This window comes from Papio anubis, chromosome 20 (assembly GCF_008728515.1).
Source record: "Papio anubis isolate 15944 chromosome 20, Panubis1.0, whole genome shotgun sequence".
In the NCBI taxonomy this organism is placed as follows: Eukaryota; Metazoa; Chordata; class Mammalia; order Primates; family Cercopithecidae; genus Papio; species Papio anubis.
This window is the reverse complement of record NC_044995.1, coordinates 38,737,509-38,759,571: the sequence shown is the minus strand read 5'-3', so window position 1 is coordinate 38,759,571 and position 22,063 is coordinate 38,737,509. Positions and strand designations below refer to the sequence as shown.

General features: G+C 49.0%; 1 protein-coding gene across 16 annotated transcripts in view; it reads right to left on the bottom strand.

Moving 5' to 3' along the window:
* The window catches only part of CACNA1A (calcium voltage-gated channel subunit alpha1 A), a 428,952-nt gene that overhangs the window by 90,306 nt on the left and 316,583 nt on the right, over positions 1-22,063 (bottom strand). For all 16 annotated transcript variants that reach the window (XM_031659832.1, XM_031659842.1, XM_031659846.1 and 13 more), the window contains exons 15-21: positions 19,632-19,744; positions 19,336-19,467; positions 18,990-19,062; positions 14,906-15,023; positions 14,685-14,752; positions 11,649-11,755; positions 9,327-10,136 (exon numbers count right to left, since the gene is read on the bottom strand). In XM_031659832.1, coding sequence (XP_031515692.1) covers positions 9,327-10,136; positions 11,649-11,755; positions 14,685-14,752; positions 14,906-15,023; positions 18,990-19,062; positions 19,336-19,467; positions 19,632-19,744 — 1,421 coding nt within the window. The remainder of the gene's footprint in view (positions 1-9,326; positions 10,137-11,648; positions 11,756-14,684; positions 14,753-14,905; positions 15,024-18,989; positions 19,063-19,335; positions 19,468-19,631; positions 19,745-22,063) is intronic.

The window sequence follows — 22,063 nt, the reverse complement described above, 5'->3', positions numbered from 1 at the left end:
TAGTTACCACATTTTAAAATTTGGGACAACAGGAGTAGAACCTTCTCCATATCCCGGAGACTGAAGCAATGATCCTGGACCTTCTTTTTTTTTTTTTTGAGATGGAGTCTCGCTCTGTCGCCCAGGCTGGAGTGCAATGGCCCTATCTCGGCTCACTGCAAGCTCCGTCTCCCGGGTTCACGCCATTCTCCTGCCTCAGCCTCCCACAGGTGCCGGCCACCACGCCCGGCTAATTTTTTGTATTTTTAGTAGAGACGGGGTTTCACGGTGTTAGCCAGGATGGTCTCAATCTCCTGGCCTCGTGATCCACCCGCCTTGGCCTCCCAAAGTGCTGGGATTACAGGTGTGAGCCACCGCACCCGGCCGATCCTGGACCTTCTTTACCACATAATCTCCAGTGAGTTACTTAGCCTCAGTTCCTGATCCATAACATGGGGGCCGTAACCTCATTGAGTCTGGCTCTGAGAACTAAGTATGTTAATGAGCTGAGAGTCACCGAGGATTATTCTCGGGCCTTGAAACCTAATGGGATTTGTCTTGCTGGATTTAGCACTTGCTTAGGATTGGTGACCTCTTTATCCCTTCCAATTTCTCCCTTTTGCAATAGGAACATCTATCCTATGCCTGTCCTGCTGTTATATTTTGGAAACATACAAAGATCACTTGTTTCACAGTTTCTATTATATATATATATAAAATATATATTATATATATTTATCTTATCTATCTTATTTTTTTGAGATGGAGTCTTGCTCTGTCACCCAGGCTGAAGTGTAATGTGCGATCTCGGTGATCTCGGCTCACTGCAACCTCTGCCTCCCAGGTTCAAGTGATTCTCCTGCCTCAGCCTCCAGAGTAGCTGGGACTACAAGCGTGTGCCACGATACCCAGCTAATTTCTTTTTCCGTATTTTTAGTAAAGACAAGATTTTTGCCATGTTGGCCAGGCTAAAACTCCTGGCTTCAAGGGATCTGTTGGCCTTGGCCTCCCAAAGTGCTAGGATTACAGGCGTGAGCCACCGTACCTGGCCTAAATGAGGTAAATTCTAAACCAGTATTTCCTCAACATCTTGGACAGTCCACAAAGAAATTCCTAGTTCTAAGCTGCTTGTGATGCTTTTTGAGAAGTTGTGTATCACGTGAAAACCTGGCTGAGAGTATTTTCTCATTATCTGTAATGCATGTGTGTGGGTATGCGTGTGTATAATAATAATAATATATATATATATATATATATATTTTTTTGAGACGGAGTCTCGCTCTGCCGCCCAGGCTGGAGTGCAGTGGCCAGATCTCAGCTCACTGCAAGCTCCGCCTCCCGGGTTCACGCCATTCTCCTGCCTCAGCCTCCCGAGTAGCTGGGACTACAGGCGCCCGCCATCTCGCCCGGCTAGTTTTTTATATTTTTTAGTAGAGACGGGGTTTCACCGTGTTCGCCAGGATGGTCTTGATCTCCTGACCTCGTGATCCACCCGTCTCGGCCTCCCAAAGTGCTGGGATTACAGGCTTGAGCCACCGCGCCCGGCCAATAATAATATATTTTTAAGAGACAGGGTCTCGCTCTGTTGCCCAGGCTGAAGTGCAGTGGTGTGAACATAGCTCACTGCAACCTTTAAATCCTGGGCTCAAGCGATCCTCCCACCCCAGGTAGCTGGGATTGCAGGCACACACTGCTGTGCCTGGTTACTTTTATTAATTTTTGTAGAGAGAGGGTCTCACTATGTTATTCAGGCTGGTATTGAACTCCTGGGGCTCAAGTGATCCACTTGCCTCGGCCTCCCAAAGTGCTGGGATTACAGGTGTGAGCCACCACACCTGGCCCTGTATATGTATATACACATTCAAGAGAGAGCGATGCCTACCATAAAGCAGGCCCAGTTAAGTTATAATTTCAAAGAGAACCTAAATCCTTTGGCCACCAGCTCAAGAGGCCATGGAGAAACTCGTGGGGGCATTTTCTTAGAGGAATACCATCTACCAAGAGCGGATGGAAAAGGGTCTGCCAATGTTTGTTTTGTCTTGTTTTTGCTTCCTCATAGAGTTTCTGTTGGCTGTTTGTTGGGAAATTTTAACAAGCTCAGCCTGCAGAGGCCTAATATCAATTTCCAGGAGGTTTCATTTCCAAAGTGTCTTCAAGGAGAACTCAAAAGGGGCAGAAAACTTTGAAGCTGGGCCCCTTCCCCCTTCCCCCTTCTCCCTGGGGATCTGGCATCCTCTGCCTGGAATAGGCGGCCAGTTGCATAACACCTGCTCTGCACGGCATTCTTGTGCCAGCTAATCACTTTGGCATCCTTCTGCGGAGGACTGTGGACACCTTGCCTGGGGCACACTCAGACCCCGAGATCAGATTATGTGGGGGTGATAATAACAGCAGTCTCTGTTTATTGCTCACCCCCACCCCTCTGTCCTAAGGACCTCACGTATTAACTCATTTCATCCCTGCAACCACCAGCATCTGCGATGGGTATAGTGATTGGCCCCATTTCAGAGGAAGAGACTGAGGTTCAGAGAGGCAAAGTCATTTGCCCAGTGTTACCCAGCTGGAAAACAGCTGAGCTGGGCTCTCTGGTGTTCAATGCTTTAATCAGGCAGCTTGGTACTCTGGCTCACGCCTGTAATCCTAGCACTTTGGGAGGCTGAGGAAGGAAGATTGCTTGAGCCCAGGAGTTTGAGATCAGTCTGGGCAACATAGTGAGACCCCATCTCTAAGGGAAAAAAAAGAAAATCAGCTGGGCGTGGTTGCATGAGGCTGCAGTTCCAGCTACTTGGGAGGCTGAGGTGGGAAGATCAATTGAGTCCAGGAGTTCGAGGCTACGGTGAGCTACGATTGTACCACTCCACTCCAGCCTGGGTAACAGAGCAAGACTCTGTTTCTAAACAAACAAACAAACAAACAAACAAACAAAAAACTAGAGCCCATTGGGGGTGCCGTAAGAATTAGAGTGCTAAAGAATTAACCACTCCCTGCCCCCATGCAGGATAAACTGTGGCGGTCAAAAGTCCAGCATCTCTCTTGCTGTTCTTTTTGGGGAGTGGGTTGTCATGGTGACAGATGCAGGTGGAATTAGGATGCGAACAGCAGAGATAAGAATTCTACAGTGGAGCAGCTCTTGGCAAAAGTTCCCTTTGCACCCAGATAGGCCTGGGAGGAGGCACTGCCTGGCTTCAAGGGAGAGGCAGATGCTCTGTCCTCCACAGATTTTTACTGAGAGTCTGGGAAAGTTCCACCCTCATTCTGTCCACCCTGCAGGGCCACTGGGCTCGGCCACCTGGTATGGAGGATCTGGGGCCAGCAGCCATTGAATTATATGAAATAGAATGTGCGTCAGTCCACTTTTCACTGGAGTGGGCCACTGAAAGACAGATGAAGGTAGGAATGAGGAGAAGACAAAGTGAATAAAAAGGAAAAAAAATATGATCGGCTTGGCAGAGCAGCTCACTCCTGTAATCCCAGCACTTTGGGAGGCTGAGGTGGGAGGATCGCTTGAGCCCAGGAGTTGGAGACCAGCCTTGGGAACATGGCAAAACAAAAAATACAAAAAAATACAAAAGATTAGCCAGGCATGGTCGTGCACGCCTGTAGTTCCCAACTACTCAGGAGGCTGAGGGGGGAGAATCACCTGAGTCCAGGAAGTCGAGGCTGCAGTGAGCCGTGATTGCACCACTGTACTCCGGGGCCTGGGTGACAAAGCGAGACCGTATCTCAAAAAAAAAAAAAAAAAAAATCAATATGTGGCCGGGCACGGTGGCTCACGCCTGTAATCCCAGCACTTTGGGAGACAGAATTGGGTGGATCACGAGGTCAGGAGATGGAGACCATCCTGGCTAACACAGTGAAACCCAGTCTCTACTAAAAAAAAAAAAAAAAAAAATTAGCCAGGCATGGTGGCGGGCGTCTGTAGTCCCAGCTACTCGGGAGGCTGAGGCAGGAGAATGGAGTGAATCTGGGAGGTGGAGCTTGCAGTGAGCAGAGATCGCGCCACTGCACTCCAGCCTGGGTGACAGAGTGAGACTCTCTCTCAAAAAAAAAAAAAAAAAAAAAATTATCAATACGCTGAAGAATGAAAAACACAGGGTACGTTTGCAAAAAGCCTCAAGGAATGGCTGAAGAAGAAGAAACATGCACGAGGCAGACCTCGGAAGGCCACTGGCTTTGCCACAACAGAGAACTACAATGTCTTTTTATTATTTTATATTCTCAAATAAGGTTTTATCTTTCCTACTTTTTTTTAAAGCAGATGAATGACTGATCTTGGATTTTTTTTTTTCCTCTTAAAGTGCATGAATCTTCATGAAGTTTTATTTCCAAAGAGCCTTAGAACCTCTTTATCAGCCAAACGAATAATGCTTCTCCCGGCCGGGTTGTTTGACGTGTCTATTCATAATGGAGTTAGCACTGCTCCCCTGGTTCAGAATGGGGGTCTGGCCAGCCGAGGCTTTGGGGGTGAAAGTGGGGAGATATTTTCTTCCTCTGAAGAAGAGAGGGAGCAGGAACCATCTGTGGGATTTGGGCAAGCTGGGTCCTTATTTTTTTTTATGTTTATTGATGAGAGTATTAATAATAGTATTAGCTGACACTTATTGAGTGCTTACTACTACTGCTAAAAATAGCATTCACTGAGTACTTAATAATATTCATATTAATAATAGCTAACATGGTCAGGCACAGTATCTCATGCCTGTAAATCCAGCACTTTGGGAGGCCAAAGTGGGAGAATTTCTTGAGGCCAGGAGTTTGACACCAGCCAGGGCAACGTAGTAAGACCCCAAAACTCTACAAAACAATTGCTAACATTTATTGAGCTCTTGTTATAAGCCAGGAACTACTCAAAGCATTTTACACGTACTAACTCAGTTAAATCTTGTACCCAGAGTAGGAGGTAGCTACTAGTCTTATCCCCATTTTATAGACGAGGAAATGGAGGCCCAGAGAGGAGGAGTGAAATTCTGAAAGTCACACAGCCTGGAAGTGATAGGGCAGGAATGTGACTGCCTGCCCCAAAGTCCTTGCCTTTCACGACTAGGCTTTGTTGCTTTTGTAATCTCCAATGTTTACTGTTGTCTTTCAAAACCTCTTCCTGGCATATTGTTAGGGAGAGACATTCTGTCCCTGTCACTCTGCCTCCTTCAATAATACTGGATCTGTTAATAAGGCTGATAATAATAGTAATATTAGTAACAATAGCAAGAGTAATTAATAATCAGTGGTCTTTCTTTTTTTTTTTTTAGAAATGAGGTCTTGCTCATCTCTAAAATGAGCAATGCCACTGCAGTCCAACCTGGGCAACAGAGCAAGACCCTGACTCAAAAAAAAAAAAACCCTAAATAAACCAACAAACTAAAGGCACAGATAATTACAAGCAAGATTTTTCACCTGTGTGAGGAGCATTAGAAAGTCATGAAGAGGAAAGGATAATTCTTTTCCGTATGAGACTGTCTTGTACATGGTAGGGTATTTAATATACCAGCTTCCCATTCTCTAAATGCCCAGGTTGGTCTCGAACTCCTGGGCTCAAGCAATCCTTTGCTTCAGCCTCCTGAGTAGCTGGGATTACAGGTGCATACCACTGTACCTGGCTTTTTTTTTTTTTTTGAGACAGAGTCTTGTTCTGTTGCCCAGGCTGGAGTGCAGTGGTGTGATCTCAGCTCACTATAACCTCCACCTCCTGGGACGATTCTTGTGCCTCAGCCTCCCGCGTAGCTGGGATTACAGGCATCCACCACCAGGTCTGGCTAATTTTTTGTGTTTTTAGTAGACAGGGTTTCGCCATGTTGGCCAGGCTGGTCCCGAACCCCTGACCTCAGGTGATCCACCTGCTTTGGCCTCCCAAAGTGCTGGGATTACAGGCATGAACCATCACACTGGCCTGTACCTGGCTCTTCATTGGTCTTTACTATATATAGACTGCTGTGGTAAACACTTTATTCCACCTAAACTCCCTTTTTGACCTCTCATTCCCCTGAGTGACTGATGGCCTCAGAGTCTCATCAATGCACCTTCAATTTGCCCGTCACTTTCTTGTCACTGTTCATATCCTGCAAACTGGCCTCCTCCTGGTCCACCCCAGGGCCTTTGCACATGCTGTTGTTAGACTAAAACACTCTACTCCCTTCTCAGATTGCTCCTCTGAAAACCTGCCCTGAGACCCTGGGAGCAGTTTCTTGATCATATTTCTCAGAATGCCTCAGACCACTTCACCTGTAGTTACATGACTGAACTCACAGCAAGAGCTTAGAATATAATAGGCACTTAGTAAATACTAACCGAATGAATGCATAAACCCATAGGAGAAGACTGAAGTGAAAGAATGACCTAGAACAATGGCGTTCAGGAAGGTGTTATAGAACTATGTGGAAACCCAATAACATAATGATTGAGGGGCACCGTAGGCACTTAGAGAATGGTAGGCAGTTATACTAAATACCCTACCACGTACAGGACAGTCCCATATGGGAAAGGCTTATCTTTTCCCCTTCGTGACTTTCTAATGTCCCTCAAAGAGTTGAAAAATCTTGCTTGTAATTACCTGTGCTTTTAGTTTGTTTGGGCTTCTTTCTTTTTCTGTTTATTTATTTATTTAGAGACGGAGTCTTGCTCTGTCACCCAGGCTGAAGTGCACTGGCGCGATCTCGGCTCACTGCAAACTCCGCCTCCCAGGTTCACGCCATTCTCCTGCCTCAGCCTCCCCAGCAGCTGGGACTACAGGCACCTGCGACCACACCCCGCTAATTTTTTTGTATTTTTAGTAGAGACAGGGTTTCACCGTGTTAGCCAGGATGGTTTTGATCTCCTGACCTCGTGATCCGCCCGCCTCGGCCTCCCAAAGTGCTGGGATTACAGGCGTGAGCCACCGCGCCTGGCCTTTTTATTTTATTTTTTGAGACAAGGACTTGTTCTGTTGCTCAGGTTGGAATGCAATAGCCTAATCATAGCTCACTGTAATCTTGAACTCCTGGGCTCAAGCAATCCTCCTGCTTCAGCCTTCCAAGTAGCTAGAACTACAGGCACCTGCCGCCACACCTGGCTAATTAAAAAAAATTCTTTTGTAAACATGGAGGTCTCCTTATGTTGCCCAGGTTGGTCTCGAACTCCTGGCCTAAATTGATTTTCCTTCCTCAGCTTCCCAATGCACTGGGATTACAGATGGGAGCCACTGCACCTGATCCTGTGCCTTTAGTTTAAACCTAACTCTGTTTTACATAAGAACACAACATATTTTTTGCAAGTTTTTAATATACACTGCATTTTCCTGCAATGCAACTATTAAATAAATGGAAGAAAGACTAGACTCTTTTGTATATGGAACTTTACCAAGAGGTGTTCAACATTGCGGAACACCTTTTTTTTTTTTTTTTTTTGAGACAGAGTCTTGCTCTGTCACCCAGGCTGGAGTGCAGTGGCTGGATCTCGGCTCACTGCAAGCTCCGCCTCCCGGGTTCACACCATTCTCCTGCCTCAGCCTCCCGAGTAGCTGGGACTACAGGTGCCCGCCACCACGCCTGGCTAATTTTTTGTATTTTTATAGAGACGGGGTTTCACCTTGTTAGCCAGGATGGTCTCGATCTCCTGACCTCGTGATCCACCCGCTTCGGCCTCCCAAAGTGCTGGATTGTGTGAGTCACCGCGCCCGCACCCGGTCCGCTTTTATTTATTTTTAAAAGATGAGGTCTCATTATGTTGTGCAGGCTGGTGTTGAACTCTCAGGCTCAAGCGGATCCTCCCACCTTGACCTCCCAAAGTGCTGGGACTACAGGCATGAGCCACCACATCCCGCTGCATCCAAAACTTTGAAACTCTGCTCCCCCTTTAATTCTTAGGGCCCAGAGTGACTTTTCTTTTTCTTTCTTTTTTATTTTTTTTTGAGACAAAGCCTTGCTCTGTCGCCCAGGCTGGACTGCAGTGGTGCGATCATAACTCATCACAGCCTAGAAATCCGGGGTCCAGTGACCCTCCTGCCTCAGCCTCCCAACTAGCTGGGACTACAGGTGCATGCCACCATATCTGTTTAATTTTTTATATTTTATAGACATGGGGTCTGCCTCTATTGCCCAGACTGGTCTCCAACTCCTGGTATCAAGTGATCCTCCTGCCTTGACCTCCCAACAGAGTGGCTTTTCAAACTTCCGAAGAATAACATTAGGTAAAGACAGTTGGCTGAAAATGGCAAAAAATGGTCTAAATTTACTGAGCACTTATGTGTCAACTGTTCTTCCAGGCCCTTTGCATACATTACTTCATTCAATCCTGGCAATGACCCAATTAGATCCCACTATTTCCGTTATGTGAGGCCCAGAGATATGAAGTCACTTTCCAAAAGTCACACAGCAAGGACATGGAAGACTATATCATTCTGGACGACAGTGGGGCTTCTCTTAATAGTTTCCCTGAAATGTTCAAGGCCTCTTGTGCCAGATAGCCTGGGTTCAAGGACACTGGTTAGATGCATGACCTTGAGGAGCTCACTCAATCTCTGTTTCCCCATCTGTGAAGCCTCTAATCCAAACACTTTGGAAGACTGAGGTGGGAGGATTGCTTGAGGCCAGGAGTTGGAGACCTACCTCGGCAACATAGCCAGATCTCGTTTCTACTAAAGGTAAAAAAATTAGGCTGGGTGCGGTGGCTCAAACCTGTAGTCCCAGCACTTTAAGGAGGCTAAGGCAGGCAGAATGCTTGAGTTCAGGAGTTTGAGACCAGCCTGGGAAACACAGTGAAACCCTGTCTCTACAAAACACTGTCTCTACAAAAATTAGCCAGGCATGGTGGCACATTCCTGTGGTTCCAGCTACTTGTGAGGCTGAGGCAGTAGGATGGCTTGAGCCCGGGAGGTAGAGGCTGCAGTGAGCTATGACTGTGTCACTGCACTCCAGTCTGGGCAACAAGGCGAGACCTTGTATCAAAAAAACAAAAAGTACACCTTTTTTTTTTTTTTTTTTTAGACAGGGTCTTGCTCTGTCGCCCAGGCTGGAATGTGATGGCACAATCTCAGCTCACTGCAACTTCCACCTCCCAGGTTCAAGCAATTCTCCCGCCTCAGCCTCCTGAGTAGTGGGAATACAGGTGGGCACCACCAATTTTTGTATTTTTAGTAGAGACGGGGTTTCACCATGCTGGCCAGCCTGTTCGCCAACTCCTGACCTCAAGTGCTCAAGTGATCTGCCCGCCTCGGCCTCTCAAAGTGCTGGGATTACAGGTGTGAACCACTGCGCCTGGCCAAATACAGCATTTTACAACACATTTTTATAAAAAAAAAAACACAGCACGTGCTACTTTGGCTGTTGCCATTATTGTTACTGTCATTCTCCGGATTCCAGGTCGCCTCCACTTACTTCCTCCTCCGATGCCTCCTCTCCTTGTCCTCTCTCCGCGGGTCCCCCTCGTACGTTGCCGGAGCGCCGTGCCGGTGCCGCCTTCTGCGCTCGCCGCCGTCGGGGCCCTCGCCCTCGCCCTCGCCGCCCCGGGCTGGCCGGCTGCCTTCGCGGTGCCGCGCCCTCCGCTCCGCCTTGTCCTCCGGGCCCTCCTCCCCGGGCCTGCGGTGCCCGCGATGCCGTCGGGGCTCCCCGTCCGCGCCCGTGCGCGGGGACCCGCTGCGGCTCTCCCTGCTGCCCCCCTGCCGGTGCACGTGCCTCCGGTGGGGGTCCCCGGCCTTGCCTCGCTCGGCCTCGCCCTCCCAGAACCCGGGCTGCTCCAGGCTGCCCTCCCGGGCGTGGTGGTCCGACTCGCGGCCGTAGGGTCCCTCCCGGCTCAGCTCGGCCTCCTGGCTGCCCGCCCAGGGCCTCCGTGCGTCCAGGCCCGCCGAGCCGCTGGGGTCCCGGGCCCGATCGTGGTAGCGGGCCTGTTTCCTGAGGAAGTCCTCAGCGCGCTGCTGGCCGAGGCGCTGGTCCACGGTGGGCTCAGCCGCCCGGCTCTTGTTGGTGTTGTTGTTGCGGTTCTCCTGCGGGTCCACCACCAGCGGCCGGTCCAAGTGCGTCTTCATGTCAGGCCGCAGGTGCCGGGTGTAGGCAGCCTTCCAGCGCTCGTCCGGGTCCATTTCGTTGTACAGCGCCTCCCGGCTGGCCAGCAAGTTCTGCTTTCGCATCTCACTGGTCCGCTGCTCCCACACGGACTTGGCTGGCTTTTGATTCTTCTGTTGCTCTTTCCTGCAGTGGGGTGATTACAGGACTTACAGCGTTGGTAGGCACTGTAGCTTGGATGGATGGCCCAGGCTAACCAACCCACATCTCAGCCTCCTACTCCTGCTCTCCACCCTCTACTCCCCACTGGATGCTAGAAGGAGCCTGTGAGCACCTGAGTCAGGGCCCAGCCTCCTCTGCTCAAGAACCCTCCATAGCTCCCACCTGACTAGGAGCAAAAGCCCAAGCCCTCCCCCTGACCCAGAAGGCCCTGTGCAATCTGCCTGGCACCTCCTTGCCCTCACCTCCTCACACTTACTATTCGATTCCAGTCACACAGGCCTCCTTCACATCAGGCATGTTCCTGACTCAGGGCCGTTGCCTATGCTGTTCCCTCTGCCTGGGATACTCTTCCCCAGGCCCCCCAGTGGCTCCTCCTTCACCTCCTTCAGGCCATGTAACCTTCTAGGTGAATAGTCCCCAAGCTTTTTGGCACCAGGGGCCAGTTTTGTGGAAGCCAGTTTTTCCACAGACCCAGGTGTGGGGGGTGGTTTGGGGATGAAACTGTTTCACCTGAGATCCTCAGGCATTAGCTTCTTAAAGGGGGCCTGCAACCTAGATCCCTCAGATGCACAGTTCTCGATAGTGTTTGTGTTCCTATGAGAATCTAATGCCGCCTGCTGATCTGACAGCAGGTGGAGCTCAGGCGCTAATGCTTGCTTGCCCACTGTTCACCTCCTGCTGTGCGGCCCCATTCCTAATAGGTCTCGGACTGGTCCCAGTCCACAGCCCAGGGACTGGTGACCCCTATTCTAGGTGATGCCTTCCCTGACAACTTTGTTTAAAATCACAACTGTCTTCACTTCCAGCATTTTCTTTTTTTTTTTTTTTTTGAGACGGAGTCTCGCTCTGTCGCCCAGGCTGGAGCGCAGTGCCCAGATCTCAGCTCACTGCAAGCTCCGCCTCCCGGGTTTACGCCATTCTCCTGCCTCAGCCTCCTGAGTAGCTGGGACTACAGGCGCCCGCCACCTCGCCCGGCTAGTATTTTGTATTTTTTTAGTAGAGATGGGGTTTCACCGGGTTAGCCAGGATGGTCTCGATCTCTTGACCTTGTGATCCACCCGTCTTGGCCTCCCAAAGTGCTGGGATTACAGGCTTGAGCCACCGTGCCTGGCCACTTCCAGTATTTTCTATTTCCCTTCCCTACTTTCTCTGTAGTTCCATCACCATCTAACACAATATATAATTTACTTATTTATCTAGTTTATTGACTCCTTCCCTTGCTAGAATGGCTACACACAGGTAGGATTTTTTTTTTCTCCTTGTTAATGCTGTATACCCAGAAGTTAGAACAGTACTGGGTACATAATAGCTGCTAATTAAATATTTATTGAGTAAAAGTGGGTGGAAGGACAAGAAGTGTCTCTTCCTAAAGCTCAATTCTGTTAAGGACCACCCCCAACACTTCCCAAATCTGTGCCTGGGATAGTGTGGAGGTTGAGGAGCCGGGGGAGCATCCCAGGGATTAGGGGCACTTACATAGCTATGGACATGTTGGCCGCGGACAGAGGACTCACTTCTGCCACCTCCTTGGCCTTCTGTAGGGCAAGTTTCTGGTTGGCTGCTTCTTCCTCCTCTTGCTCGTCCTAAAAGGCACATGGAATCTTTGTTCACAAAACATGAACTAGGCCTTGGGGACTCACTTCTGACCCTGTTGCTGACCAGGGGCAACATTTGAAATATTTAAAAATAGGTTTGGCTTGAGTATCAACCAATCGGAACCAAGGCTCCCCAATTGGAATGCGTACCTGCTATTGGTTAAGTGTACTGCTATCCCCTCTATGTATAAGCTTGACATCTAACTCATTATGAAGCCTATCTTCACACACAACCAGATGACAAAAAATGAAAATGTCCCTTCTCTTCCTACAATGAAGACTCTCCTGCAGTCGGTTTTTTTTTTTTCTTTCTTTCTTTTTTCTTTTGCTTGTGTGTTTTCAGAGACAGAGTCTCCCCTGGTTGCCCATTCTGGAGTGCAATGGCACAATCATAGCTCACTGTGATTGAGTTAATCACAGTGAACTTGAACTCCTGGACTTAAGCAATCCTCCCACCTCAGCCTCCCAAGCAACTGGGACTACAGATGCACGCCACTATGCCCAGATAAATTTAATTTTTTTTTTTTTTTTTCCTTTTTGGAGAGACAGGGTCTCACTATGTTGCCCAGGCTGGTCTTGAACTTCTGGCCTCAAATGATCCTCCCACTTCAGCCTCCCAAAGTGCTGGGATTACAGGCATGAGCTACTGTGCCTGGCCCCTGCATCCTGTCTTAATGAGCTGGAAAGCAACGCAAGGATTTTCCTCTCACTAGGCTTTCTGAGCCATGTGAACTCTCTGAACCAACGTTCAACAAACACCAGCTAGCCTCACACACAGAAGAGCCTGGCATCTGATGGCCCATGCCATGCACTGTCAACAGCCCCCAGAAAGAGAATCAGGAGAGGAATTTATATTCCCAGCCCCCACGACAGGAAGGCGGTGGGGAGAGGAGAGCAGGGCACTTGGGCTACAGCCAACTGCCCAGGGTGCTGCTGCTCACTGGTGGTTAGGTTCAGAGAGGAGGAGAATGGGGGAAGATGTTTTAAAAATACATACAGAAAAGGACGTTTTTGGACTTTAAATCCTTCTTCAGCCTTCATGCAGGGCCTCATTCGTAAAACAGAAAAGCCAACAAAGAAAAAGCAAAGAAAAAGCAACGAGAAAGAAACGGCCAGAAATGAACCCGCCCATAAGAAAAGTCATGGCATTGCAGGACAGCTCTCCCGCTGTGCTCCGAATTACTGGAACGGGGAGCAACCTTACCACCTTGGAAATGGTCAGATCAGGACACTGTCAGAGACAATATGGAGATGGGATCTGGTTGTCCACCCTGCTCTCATAGGGCCACCCCCACCCCTCCTGGCACCATTCCCAGCATTTTTCAGAGCCAGGTCTCTGGACCATCTGCCTCAGAAACACCTAAAATGCAGATCCCCAGGCTCCCCCAAAGAATCTATAGAACCAGGGCTGGGCTCTAGAATCTGCATTTCCCACAGGTTCCCAAGTGAGCATGAAACATGCTCAAATTCAAGCAACTGGTACACAGCAGTTAAGAGCACAAGCTGCAGACCCAGACAGCCTGGGTTCAAATCCCAGCTCCACAACTTACTGCTGTGTGGCCTTGGGCAAGTCTCTCAACCTCTCTGGGTGACACATATCTCATCTAAAATTCCAACGCTCCCCGACTTTCCCTACTGAATTTTTCTCTGTCGCGTTTATCACCAACTGACAAGCTACGTATGTTTACAAATTTATCTTGTTTCTTGTGTGTCTCCCCTCTTGAATCCCTGCTCCACGAAGGCAGGGATTTTTGTCTTTTTTGGTTCACTACTTAATCCCTAAGTCCTAGACTAGGGTCTTGGTCACACAGTAGGTGCTCATTAAGTGCTTACTGAATGATGAAATCTATAAAATGGGGCTCAGAGAGCTTGCCTCCTAAGATTTCCATGATGATTGAATAGGATTAAAAACACATATTAAACGACCAAGAAATGCTTGTAGGATCAATGAAAGAAAGAATGTGGGTCTGGAGAGGAATGTCCACACCTCCCAGGAGATAAATGAGCTCGCCTTTCTCCCTCCCCGTCTCCTACCCTCCTGCACCAGCCCCTGAGGATGGACACTTGGAACTTGGATGAGCTCATGGCTGGATCAGCCCTCGGCTCAGCCATGCCAGCCGGCTCCACGGTGGCCAGGCTCGTGGCCGTGTGCTTGGGATGGCAGAGACTTCCGTTTCCCTCCAGCGGGAGCTGGGGCCGGGAAACTCTCTCTCCCTCCTGCCAGGGCCGGCAGATGGAGCGTTGGCAACCGTCTGCTTAGTTTGGTTCAATTTCACAAACATGTCCTGAACACCTCGAGGCACTGGAGGTGGGGCTGGAACGCTGAGGGAGACCCCGGGGCTGAGAAAGACCCTGTACCTGTTACATGTAATCTTAACTTAATAGGGTTCTTGGGGAGGGGCTTAGGCTGGACCGAGGCTAGCTCTTAACATGCTAGGTTTGGCTAAGGGGAAGCCAGAGGAAGACAGAAAGTGGGGACATTTATTGGCCATTCCATCTGTGCCTTGCATTGGTTCTGGGTCCTCTAAGGTCCCGGGGCTGGTGGCAGCCCTTTTTCCTTGGCCCCAACTCTGATTGGGTCCCCATAACAGCACTCCCTCTCCCATCCACTAGCTGGGGGCAACACCATTCCTTGGAAACCCTGCTCACTCCCTGTAAACGGCCTTTTGGTTGAGTTTGCCATCTGTTTCCTGCAGCGACCTCACTGCCTTCCCCCTTCCCACCCTCTTGGCTGTAGAATTTGTTTGATGAGGGACAGTCTGTTTCTGGGAGTGGGGGGAGAGGCGCCTTCTCTTTGCACAGTGCATCCCCGGCAAAAGTTGTGACCCCGTTCCCGCGCCCCCACCCCTACTCCCGTCCTGATCTGCCATGGGTAGGTGGTAACTTTGCCAGAGAAACATTCTCCCACCGCCTCCACCTTGGTGAGCTCCTGGGCGTTGGCCAGATTGTCCACAGCGATGGCCAAGAACACATTCAGGAGGGTGTCTGCAAATGTCTGAGTCAGGAAGAGCAACCATTGGTGGGACACCACTTGGGCCCTGGGTATCTGGGTCTCTCAGTACCCTCCCTTGAGCCCCTGCCACCTCTCCTCTGCCAGAGGTCCAGGCCTGTCCCCATCTCTCCCTCCATGAAGGATACAGTTCCCGAAGAGTGTCAGTACAATGAAATAGATGGAGAACACCATGCCGCCCTGCACGCCCCCCTGAGACTTGATCCCGTCGTACATGACCTCGTTCCAGTCTTCGCCCGTCAGGATCTGAAAGGGGAAGAAGAAACACACAGCCAACCCCCTCTCAGCCACGGGCCCCTCGGAGACGCAGTTGTGGAGCCGGCATCCACCCACTCCATCCCCAAGCCCAGGAGGTCTTCAACAATCCCGCCTGGTTTGCAGGACTAGACTCCGTGTTGGCTTCTCCTCGGCTTTTCTCTTTCTTTGCGAGTAGAAAGGGCTGTTCCTGCACTGAGTGGCTCTTAGCCTGGCTTCTAGGAAAATGGAGCCCTGGAGGAGTCACAAACCCTCCTGTCACTCCGTCTTACCTGATGTGATTAAGGGGATTTGCTATGGACTAAATTGTGTTCCCTTCCAAATTCATGTGTTGAAGCCCTAACCTATAATGGGATGGTATTTGGAGATGAGGCCTTTAAGGGGTAACTAGGGTTAGATGAGGTCATGGGGGACTTCATGATGGTATTAGTGCCCTTATAAGAACAGGAAGAGACCGCATGCCATGACGCATGCCTGCAATCCCAGTACTTTGGGAGGCCGAGGTGGGAGGATCACTTGAGCCCAGGAGTTCAAGATTAGCCTGGGCAATATAGCAAGACCCCATCTTTACAAAAAATAATAAAAAAAAAATAGCTGGTGCACATCTGTAGTCCCAGCTACTCAATGGGCTGAAGTGGGAGGATCATTTGAACCTAGGAGTTTGAGGCTGCTGTGAGCTACGATTGCGCCACTGCACTCCAGCCTGGGCGATAAAAAAAAAATGTGATTTGCCTAAAAAAAAAAATAGATTTTTTTTTTTTGAGATTTTTGTCTCAAAAAAAGAAAAGAAAAGAAAAAAAAGAACAGGAAGAAACACCAGAACTCTCTCTCTCTCTCTCTCTGACATATGAGGACACAGCAAGAAGGTGGCTATGTGCAAGCTAGGAAGATAGATCCCACCAGGAACTAACCCTGCTAACACTTCGATCTTGGACTTCCCGGCCTCTAGAACTGTGAGAGAATAAATGTTTCCTGTATAAGCCACCCAGTCTGTGGTATTTTGTTATGGCAGCCTGAGCAGACTAAGACAGGATTTTAATATTTACCTGTGTTCCTCGTGTAGTCATGGTGATGATTAAATAAACTACTATGCGGATAGCACAAACGTAGCACAAGGACATGTTTGGGGTCCCCCTGCCTGAGGCAGACCCTGGAACAAGGGTTCAGGTGTAAGTGGTTTATCTGGGAGGTGATCTCAGGAACCACCAGTAGGGGAGAGGAGAAGTGAGAAAGGGAAAAGAGGGTGGAATATAAACAAAATGTTATCAAGCGAGTTTCCACTGTAGGTAACTGGGGCTCAGTCTCGCTAGGGAGCTCTGGAGGTCATCCCACCTGAGGGTGAGGGAGCTGGGGTATTTATCCACCAACGCTGCTCCTTTTAGGGTGTGGTGCAAAAAATTCACAGTACTACTGGACTGCAGTTCCTTGGGGGCAGAGGAGGCGACCAGAGAAAGACCAAGGTGAAGGATTAGGTGTTGACAGATAGAAGTTTTGCTGATGCATATTGAAAGAACCAAGGGGATATTCAAACAGCACCTACATGCTCCTTTAAAAAAAATCCAACTTCCTTCCTTCTATCCATATTTCCATGAGGATAGAGTAATAGTTAAAGAACCCCCAAAACATTAATCTGCTAAAACAGGGTTCCTAAGCCTCAGCACTGCTGATATTTGGGGCCGGATTATTCTCTCCATTTGGGGCCGTCCTGTGCATTGTAGGATGTTGAGTAGCATTCCTAGTCTCCACCCACCAGACGCCTGTAGCACCCCCTCCCTAGCTATGACAACCAACAATGCTTGCAGAGATTGCTACATGTCCTTGGAGGAGAGACTTGCCCTTGGGTGAGAACCTCTGAGCTAAAGATACATGACCAGTGATCAGTGCTATTAATAATCACTTATGGGCTGGGCACGGTAGCTCATGCCTATAATCCCAGCACTTTGGGAGGCCAAGGCAGGCGGATCATGAGGTCAGGAGTTTGAGACCAGCCTGGCCAACATAGTTAAACCCTGTCCCTATTAAAAATACAAAAATTAGCCAGGCATGGTGGCACGCACCTGTAGACCCAGCTGCTGGGGAGGCTGAGGCAGGAGAATGGCTTGAACCCAGGAGGCAGAGGTTTTGGTGAGCTGAGATCGTGCCACTGCACTCCAGCCTTGGCAACAGAGCAAGACTCCGTCTCAAAAAAAAAAAAAAAAAAAAAAAAAAAAAAAAAAAAAATTGCTTATGTGAGGGCTCAGAACTTCCATTCATGGAAGATTTCCTCTTCAACTGCCTGTCTAGGGGTCTCATTTAGAAACTATCTCCCCAGGAGAAGGAGAGAGTGAAGTCACATTTTCCATACACCCTCAGTCCCCCAAAGAGAAAGAATCCACCACAGATGCTCTGAAGGTCCCAGCTGGGCCAGTTCCAAGCCTCAGGGAATGTGCCCACATGGGCGCAGAAGTTGCTTTGAGTTGATCACCCTGGAATATGAGACCAAGGTATCTTCAGATTTGGTGGGTGTATTAGCCATTTTTGTTTGTTTGTTTCTCTGCCTTTTTTTGTTAAGAGACAGGGTCTTGCTCTGTGGCCCAGGCTGGAGCTCACTGCAGCCTCAAACTCCTGGGCTCAAGCAATCCTCCCACCTTGGTCTCCCAAAGTGCTGAGATTACAGGCATGAATCACCTCACTGGCCTGGCCATGCATTTTATTTTCTTTATTCCGATGCATCTGGGGTCTTGCTGACTCTGAAGGGACTGCCCTGTCCAGTACTAGCCAGTCCCTGGAGGTAGTAAACAATTTAGCCCTGAGCAGGCTTTTCAAATGCAAACCAAACAATATCCTAACCAGCCCGTAGTCCCAACCACTTCCTTTACCTTCCCAACACTATCCACCTGCCCTAACACCCCAAGGTCAGGTCCTAGACAAGTAGGAACATCTCCTCTGCCCCAGGGCCCACTGAAATGATCCAAACCAGCCATTCTCAAGCTGTTTACTCTGCCTCACCCATTCCTTCCCATGGAAACCACAATCAAGGCTCTTGCCCACATTTTCCTTCTCTTCCTGCTTGACCGTGTTGCTTCCCTGCTTGGTCCTGCATGGTGTGCTCCTTCTCTGAGGATCTGCGAGTATAGCAAACTTTCTTTTTGTTTTTGAGACAGGGCTTTGCTCTCTCGCCCAGGCTGGAGTGCAGTAGTATGATCGTAACTCACTGCAGCCTCAACCTCCTGGGCTCAAGCGATCCTTCCACTTCAGCTGCCCCAGTAGCTAGGAGGTACGCATCACCATGCCCAGCTAATTAATTTTTTTTTTTTTTTTTTTGTAGAGACGGAGTCTCACTATGTTGCCCAGACTGGTCTCAAACTCCTAGCCTCAAGTAGCCCTCCAACCTTGACCTCCCAAAAGTGTTTTTATTTATTTATTTATTCATTTATTTATTTATTTTTAGAGATGGAGTCTCACTCTGTTGCCCAGGCTGAAGTGCAATGGCACGATCTTGGTTCACTGCAACCTCCGCCTCCCAGGTTCAAGCAATTCTCCTGCCTCAGCCTCCCAAGTAGCTGGGATTACAGGCACGTGACACCACAGCCGGCTAATTTTTGTATTTTTAGTAGACATGGGGTTTCACCATGTTGGCCAGGCTGGTCTCGAATTCCAGATCTCAAGTGATCTGCCCACGTGGGCTTCCCAAAGTGTTGGGATTACAGGTGTGAGCCACCGCACCTGGCCAAAGTGCTGGGATTATAGGCGTGAGCCACTATGCCCAGCCACAAACTCTTTCCAGTGACATTCATCTCCTGATTTGTTGACCTCACCAAATTTGAATAATGATAATCATAAAATCTGTATGTTAAAGTGGTATGAAAAGGCAAGGTGGAGAAGGAGGAGTTCAGGGAAGCCCCTTGGATGTGGAGCAGGCACTTTCACCTGTGACACTGAGAGGCGTTGGCCCATGGGGCCAGGTGGAGGCCGTACCTGAAACACCGTCATTATTGCTGCTGGAAAAGTATCGAAGTTGGTAGGAGGAGTCCCTTCATCGAAATTAAACCTGCAGGGAGGACACGGACATTTCATGTTGGCCCCACCCCAGGTGCTCTGAGGGCGTGGCTCAGTATCTCATCTCCAAGGAAACGAAGGCCTCCATCATCTCCGTCCCCAGGAAACCCTGAGTGGTACCCAGGGCCCTGCTCATCTGGGTGACCGCAATAGGTGTCTGGGCTACAAGGAAGGCAGCCTGCATGGTGGAGGGGAATGTGGGCCTCTGGATGCCCTGAGCCTGACCCCAGGGAACCAGGAGTTGGAATTCCTGTGAAGGACTTACTGGCCGCCGAAGAGTTGCATTCCCAAGAGGGCGAAGACGACAATGAACAGGAAAAGGAGAAACAACAGGCTGATGATGGACTTCATGGAGTTGAGGAGAGAGACGACCAGGTTTCTGAGAGATGCCCAGTACCTGCCGACAGAGGCCGGGCGAGGACTCAGGCCAGGCGTGCGAGGCAGGGCCCCGGAGTCAGCCCTCGAAGCACGAGGCTCACTTTCCCGACTTTCTGGAGGCGGCCCCACCATGTCCCCCATCCCCACCCGTTGTACAAATGTCCAGGAACCCCAAAGACTTACTTTGTGACTTTGAAAATACGCAATAACCTGAGGGCTCGTAACACGCTGATTCCAAAGGATGTGCCAGGTTTTATGACAGCCCAGATAACCTCGAAGATGCTCCCAATGATAACCTAAGGCAGAGGACCTGGTCTCATGTCCAGGGACAGTGTCTGGGCTCCAGAACTGGCAAGCATTTCCTAGGCACCAACCTTGCAAGAACCCAACCAAACTCCTCCCTCCAAATGGAAGCCGGGTGAGGATCCTTGACCCCCTCATTCATCCATTCCTTTATCTACAGAGACCAGGTCTCACTGTGTCACCCAGGCTGGAGTGCAGTGGTGCAATCATAGCTCACTGCAGCACTGTCCTCCTGGGCTCAAGGGATCCTCCCACCTCAGCCTCTTGAGTAGCTGGGATTACAGGTGTGCACCACCACATCTGGCTAATTTTAAAGCATTTTTATAGAGATGGTGTCTCACTAGTATTGCCCAGGCTGATCTCAAACTTCTGGGCTGAAGCCATTCTCCTGCTCTGGTCTCTCCAAGCGTTGGCCTCCACTTTCCAAAGCATTGAGCCACTGCACTTGGCCTCTTAGTTTTTTTTTTTTTTATATGTATGTATGTATGTATTTATTTAGAGATGGAGTCTTGCTCGTCACCCAGGCTGGAGTGCAGTGGCGTGATCTTGGCTTATGGCAACCTCTGCCTCCCAGGTTCAAGAGATTCTCCTGCCTTAGCCTCCCGAGTAGCTGGGATTACAGGCACCCGCCACCACGCCCGGCTAATTTTTTGTATTTTTAGTAGAGACGGGGTTTCACTATGTTGGCTAGGCTAGTCTCGAACTCCTGACTTCGTGATCCGCCTGCCTCGGCCTCCCAAAGTGCTGGGATTACAAGCGTGAGCCACCACACCCGGCCTCTTTTTTATTTATTAAGAGCTCACACAGGCCTGAGAATTCTTGAAACACATAATTACAAAGTGAATGTTCATACAACTACTACCTATGTCAACAGTTAGGAGAAGGCTGTGGGCAGTGGCTCATGCTTGTAATTCCAGAACTTTGGGAGGCTGAGGTGGGCAGATCACTTGAGCCCAGAAGTTCAAGACCAGCCTGGGTAACACAGAGAAACCCTGACTTTACAAAAAAAAAAAAAAAAAATTAGTCAAGCATGGTGGCATGTGCCTGTAGTTCCAGTTACTTAGGAGGCTGAGAAGGGAGGACAGCTTGAGCCCAGGAATTTGAGACAGCAGAAAGCCGCGATCCTGCCACTGCACTCCAGCCTGGGCAACAGAGCAAGACCCTATCTCAAATAAAATAAAAAATAAAATCAAAAGGGACATGTGGATACCCTGGAAGTTTCCAGAGACACTGTGATATAACTACCATCCTGAATTTTGTAATAATCATTTTCTCACCTTAAAAAAAATTGAGGTGAAATTCACATAGCATAAAATTCACACTTTGATTGCGCAATTCAGTGCGTTTAGGTACATGCACAATATTCTGCAACTATCACCTCTACCAAGTTCCAAAACATTTTCATCACCCCCAAAAGAGGCCCTGTTTCCATTAGCAGTCACTCCCCACTCTCTCTCACCAGACCCTCGCAACCACTAATCTACTTTCTGTCTCTGTGGATTTGCCTGCTCTGGACATTTCATACAAATGGAATTATGCAACACTTGACCTTTGGTGTTTGGTTTCTTTTACTGAGCATTGTGTTTTCGAGGTCCTTGACTTTTTAAAGTATTCAAGTATCATCCTCAAAAAATATAATTTAAGGTAGGGCGTGGTGGCTCATGCCTATAATCCCAGCACTTTGGGAGGCTGAGGCGGGTGGATCACCTGAGGTCAGAAGTTCGAGACCAGCCTGGGCAAACTGCTGAAACCCCGTCTCTATGAAAAATACAAAATTAGCCGGGGATGGTGATGCATGCCTGTAATCCCAGCTACTTGGGAGGCTGAGGTGGGAGAATGGCTTGAACCCGGGAGGTGAGGTTGTGGTGAGCCAAGATTGTGCCACTGCACTCTAGCCTGAGAAACAGAGTGAGACCCTGTCTCAAAAAAAAAAAAAAAAAAAAAAGAAAAAAAAAAGAAAAAAATATTATAGTTTAATTTTGTCCACTTGAACTTTGCATGAACTGTATGGACTTACATTGCTAGCTCCTGCCTCCTTCTGTGCCATGTTATGTGGGTGAGATTCATTCCTGTTGTTCAGCATGTGGCTGTTGTTGGTGGACTTTCATTGTTGCAGAGTGTTTCATTATATAGATATGCCACAAAATATTTATCTGTTCTACAGCAAAGGGATACATGGATATTGGGACTTGGAACTATTACAAACAAGGCTGCTCAGGACATTTTAAAATTTTTCTTTGTTTCTTTTCTTTTCTTTTCTTTTTGAGATGGAGTCTCATTCTGTCACCCAGGCTGGAGTGCAGTGGTGCAAT